At 45.6% G+C, this 5216-nt stretch overlaps 1 protein-coding gene across 6 annotated transcripts in view; it reads left to right on the top strand.

Annotated features, from left to right (window-relative positions):
* AMOTL1 (angiomotin like 1) overlaps window positions 1-5216 on the top strand; it is a 194605-nt gene that overhangs the window by 74083 nt on the left and 115306 nt on the right. Inside the window, exon 4 of one of the 6 annotated variants that reach the window (XM_019524510.1) lies at window positions 4870-5013. The exons of the other annotated variants lie outside the window; for them this stretch is intronic. Within the exon in view, the coding sequence (XP_019380055.1) occupies window positions 4870-5013 (144 nt within the window). The remainder of the gene's footprint in view (window positions 1-4869; window positions 5014-5216) is intronic. 6 annotated transcript variants of the gene reach the window in all.

The following is a 5216-nucleotide window of genomic DNA, read 5'->3' on the forward strand; positions in this document are numbered from 1 at the left end:
TATAGTTGCAGGTGCCGGTCCGGTGTATCCTCCGCCCTCTTCTTCCCCTTCCCCCTTTTCTTAGCTTCCGTTTTTCTAAATGAAGTATACAGCTTATATTCAGAAAAACTATCCAGGCCCTTGTCCTGTTTGTTTAATACAAGACTCCTATTGATTAATTCATACAGAATTTTGTGTAGGAAAGGCAGGCAGGGAGATACCTTCAACTTGACATTGAAGCAGAAGACTATAGTCATTTCAGAGATTTAAAATTCAATTCAATAACAACATTAATATGACTTCGAGAATACTCTATGAGCTAAGTTGACAATTTTTAATTTTTTTTGGCTCATATGCACCCAATTGAGTAATCTTTTCTACTTGCTCTCTAAATATAGATAACTGCTGTATATAGTCATGCATAATATGAATGATAAAATGATGAATTCTTTAACATTTCACAGAAACTCTGTTTTCCTCTTCTCTGGGCACAAAAAAGATGGCTTCATCCTATAAAGCTATTGGGACAGATTTTGTTCTCATTTAGTCTAATGCGGCCCTACTAAGGGTAGGGGAGTTGACTTAAACTGAAGTGTTGTGGGTGAAAGTAAAATGAAAATCACTGAAAGTAACTACATGCTTTTTCATCTGACTCCAGATCCAAGTTGACAGAATAAATGCCTCCCACTGAAGTGTGCCTGAGATTGGCATTTAGGAACAGTAGACTGCTCAAGGGCAGCCCCAAGCCCTGAGCGACCCTTCCCAGCACCTCTCTCTGGCTGTCCTGAGACATAGCCTGAATGCAGAAGTGGGGCATGCGGTCACCACCTCTCTGAGGTGTCTGCTCTGACCCATCACTGGTCTCTTTGTCAGGGTGGACTTTAGTTTGGGGTGGAAGCCTCATTGACAAAATGCCATTTATTTAAAATATGTCTGGTGCACATTATTGAATAATTAACTACTCTCCTCTTATTCTGCATTATCAGGATATGAAACTTCAAAGCAGGCAGAGGCTCCTAATGGATATCCCCAACAACTCCAGGGAGGGCTGGTAGCTCAGATGTACCCTGTACTTGGTGTTTCTTTTTGGGTAGTTCTAGGCAACTCTTCACACTCAGTGTCTGGGGTTTCTGAGTAGCCGGCAGATGCCCCAACTCTCCCACCGTCAGTACAGGGAGCCTAGATTCTGAACCCTGCTTCTTTGAATTACCTCCTTGGAGCCAGGCACCTATTTTCAGGCATTTAAGGTACTGATCTGGTTGAAGTTAATGGGGCTACTTGCCTGCTTAAAGTCATCCCTGACTGCTTTCTCAGACACGGGCTCACCATCACCTAGATGAGGACACTGTCATCTGTTAGTTCTTTGATGCTGACCGTGTTCTGCAGAGAGAAAAGGCATGGTTTTCTAGCAGCTTACAGGAGCAGAAATAAAGAGGAACTTTTCCTACATCACTGTATACCAGCATAAAGCCGGCATGGGTGGAAGATGTGATCTAGGATTGTTGCTCCAAAGAGCCCACTCTCTAGAATGAAAATATAAGAAAGGTATCATTCAAACATGGGAAGGGAGGTGGGAAGTGTAAAAGGCAGAGTGACCGGAGCAAAGTTTGGCTCATGTCGTGGCATTTCTGTGACTTTTTATAGATTATTATAATAAAAATGAAATAATTGGGGGAACAAATATTTGTTTTTAGTAAATGGAGGGGCTGTAGAGGGAGAACCTAGCAGGACTTAGTGGCAGGGGCAATATTTCAGACAGAGAGAGGAGTCAAGGGGACACGGGGTACAAGGGCTGCTGGAAGATAATGGAGTTGCTAACAGCACCCAGGAAGGATGCAAAGATGATATGGCAGAAAAAGATGTCATAAAGGGGGCCAGAGATGCATGTTTGGTTAAGGTGGGATAAATTAAGAGTGGAGAAAGAAATCTGAGAGTCAAGAACATGGTGGTAGGTGAAGTTCTGTGTAGTCAGATGAGATCATAGCAAAGCAGGGCTGGAAGGGACTTCCAGTGGTCGCCTAGTCCAAACCCCTGCCTGGGGCAGGATCATCCCTGTGCAAACCTTCCTATATGAATCCATTGTCTAAACTCTTAGTAAACCACACAGTCAACCTGGACACAACACAATACAAAACACCCTAACCTGCCACGGGTAAAGCAGGGGGACCATGGTGGCTGATGTCCTGCTGCTGTAAAATGTGTTCAGGAGATCCCAGGAAGAGGGCCATGACCCATGCTGCAGAGGAAGGTAAAACCCCCGCAGTCCATATCAATTTGACTGTAGGGTAAAATCCCTTCCTGGCAATTAGTCTGACCCTGAGTGGAGGAGCAAAACCCTCTAGCCAGGCACCTGCAGGTTTTAAGTCTCAGCAGGAGCACTAACCCACCCTAGGCCAAATCCCCAGACTTGGCATAAGCCAACACTCAGTGCCTCTGAGAGGCTTAAAAACCCTGGCAGATGTGGCAGTGGCAGGGGGTGGAATTCCCTCACAGCCCTGGGGCAACCAGCAAAGCCCAGGAGCACGAGATATACCCTTAGTACAACATAGGCGTGCTTATGCCTAGAACATCCCTGACCGATGGCTGCCCAACTTCTTGAACACCTCCAGTGATGGACAGTGCGCAACTTTCCTAGGCAGTCGATTCCACTGCCTTACTGTTCCAACACTGAAGGAGGTTTTCCTGATGTCCAGTCTAAACCTACTTGGCTGCAACTTCAGGCCATTGATCTGCATTTTTCTCTCTGCAGCAAGCGATCAAAAATATTTTCCCTCTTTTTTATGATAGCCCTTCAGGTATTTGAAGACCATTGTCATGTCCCCTCTTAAGTACCTTTTCCACAAGCTGAAAATGCCTAGCTCAGAGGTCGGCAGCGCCTGGCATACATGCCAGAGCATGGCATGCGAGGCCGTTTTGCTCGGCGTGCCACAGCCAGCCTGGGCAGCTGTCGCCAACCATGGACCCAGGTTGCTTGAAGCAGGTGGTGAAGAGCAAGTAGCCTGGGCTCCATGGCTGGCAGCAGCTGCCCAGAGCCCAGGCCAGATGTGGCAGGCAACTCCGAGCCTGCAGACAGCTGCACTAGGGTCCAGAGTCCCAACCCAGCTCATTGTCATGCACGCATACCTTGAGGAGTACCACAGGGAAGGGACCAGGGCTGTGCCACCGCTGGGGGTTGTGTGTCCGTAAAGGCTGGCTTCTCTGTTAGAGGGTTTGCAACTTGAGACTGTCGCTCCTTGTTCTGTCATCTGCCACCACTAAAAACGGTGTAGCTCCATCCTCTTTTGACCCTCCCTTCAAGCAGTTGAAGGCTGTGATAAATCCCCTCAGTCTCTTCTTCTGTAGACTAAATAAACCCAGTTCCCTCAGCCTTTCTTTACAAATCGTGTCCCTGTAGCCCCCTTACCATTTTTGCTGCCCTGTGCTGGACTCTCTCCAAGTTGTCCACATCTTTTCTGTAGTGAGGGGGGCCCAAAACTGAACACAGATGTTGCCTCACCAATGCTGAATAGAGGGAAATAATCACTTCCCTTAATCTGCTGGCAACACTCCTACCAAGTGAAGAAGTATAGCAGACAAAGTCCAATGCAGAGAGGAGAAAGATGGAGGGAAAGCCATACAGATATGTCCAGAGGAGGTCGTTGATGATATTAGTAATGTGTTTTGTTTTGTTTTTTAAGTGAAATGCAGGATTCAATGGAGTTGTCTCAGTAAGCTAATTTAATGCAACAGGCAGCCCCCCATATCACCAATACAGATATAATGTAACAGCTATGCTAGAATATCAGTGGGGTTGGTGGGTGATGCTTTAAGCAAGATAATAAAAGAATAATCTGATTTTTGTAGTCTAAACCAGTGGTTTTCAACCTTTTTTCAGTTGTGGACCCCTAAAAAAATTCAAATGGAGGTGCAGACCCCCATGAATTGTAAGTGTGGGTATTCACATACTTTTGATTGGTCATAGTCATCTTTCACAGACCTCTTAGACATAGTTTGTGGACCCTCAGGGGTCTGTGGACAGGTTGAAAACCACTGGTCTAAAGTCTAGAGAGACAGTCTGCCAAGGTTGGAGATGAATACTTTGTACCTTTATGGGCTAGAGTCTCCCAGCTTCCCGATGCTACAGAACAATGTGCAGGTTCATAGGTTGACAGACCTTCCCAGTCACTGGTTCCTTAGTCTCATAGCGCACCAGGGCTCAAAATAACAAATCCTGAACCTCAACTTGTGTAGCTTTCAGTAGCTGTTTTTCCAGTTCCTGATTTTGAACCTTCTGGGCTCCTTAAAGCAAGAATTCTTAGATTCATAAAGTTCGAGGGAAGAATGGAAAAGATCATCTAATCTGTTCCTTTACGTATCGCAGGCCAATTAAATTACATCCTGTGTTTGGTATAAAGGACAGCTATGCTTTCTTTCTTGCATAGCTAGGTATCATACATTTCTTTCCTAGGGCTAAAGCAACAGAAAATCAGGGTTGTATATTGAATTCTGGTTTAATATCAGCCTCCTTTGTACGCAAGGGAGTAATTCTTTATTGCATTGAAAATTGCCTTTTGAAGTTCTCAGGTAGGTTTCTGACACAGGATAAATTTTGCACAGTAAAGGACCAAGCATATGATGGGCTGAGCATTTCTTGAGAGATGCTGCATATTCCACACTCATAAGGAAATCAAGGGGTGTTGAATATGCAGATCCCCCTTTCCGCCAAACATCCAGACATGTCACAAGTGGGTCCTAGCACCTGAAATAAGTGAATCAAACAGGTGTGGGCTGGCAAGGCATGCTACTTCTACTCACTTAGCCACACTCACAAAATGTATCAGAAGCAACAGCATCAAGACTGTCCATTCAAAAAGTTTATTGATACTGACATCCCATTTTTCTTTCTTGTAGGCCCCCCTTGTGTCTGTTACAAACCCAGTAGCCCTGCCCAGATACTGGAAGACACTGGGTTTCTTTACCAGGACCATCCACTCTTCTCCAGCAGGCATGATATTTCCCCGTTAACAGCAGAAGCAATTGGTAGTGTCAAAGCTGGTAAGCAAGCAAGATCACTCATGTACCTGCCTGTGAAATTAGCCCTCATTCCTATTTGGTGTCACTGATGCCTTGAGAAGAAATTGGGTAGCTTAGATTTCATAGATTTTATAGACATTAGGGCTGGAAGGGACCTCGGAAGATCATCGAGTCCAGCCCCCCGCCCGAAGGGCAGGAGGTCAGCTGGGGTCATAGGATCCCAG

Source organism: Gavialis gangeticus, unplaced genomic scaffold (assembly GCF_001723915.1).
Source record: "Gavialis gangeticus isolate Ggan-Ray unplaced genomic scaffold, GavGan_comp1, whole genome shotgun sequence".
Lineage (NCBI taxonomy): Eukaryota > Metazoa > Chordata > Crocodylia > Gavialidae > Gavialis > Gavialis gangeticus.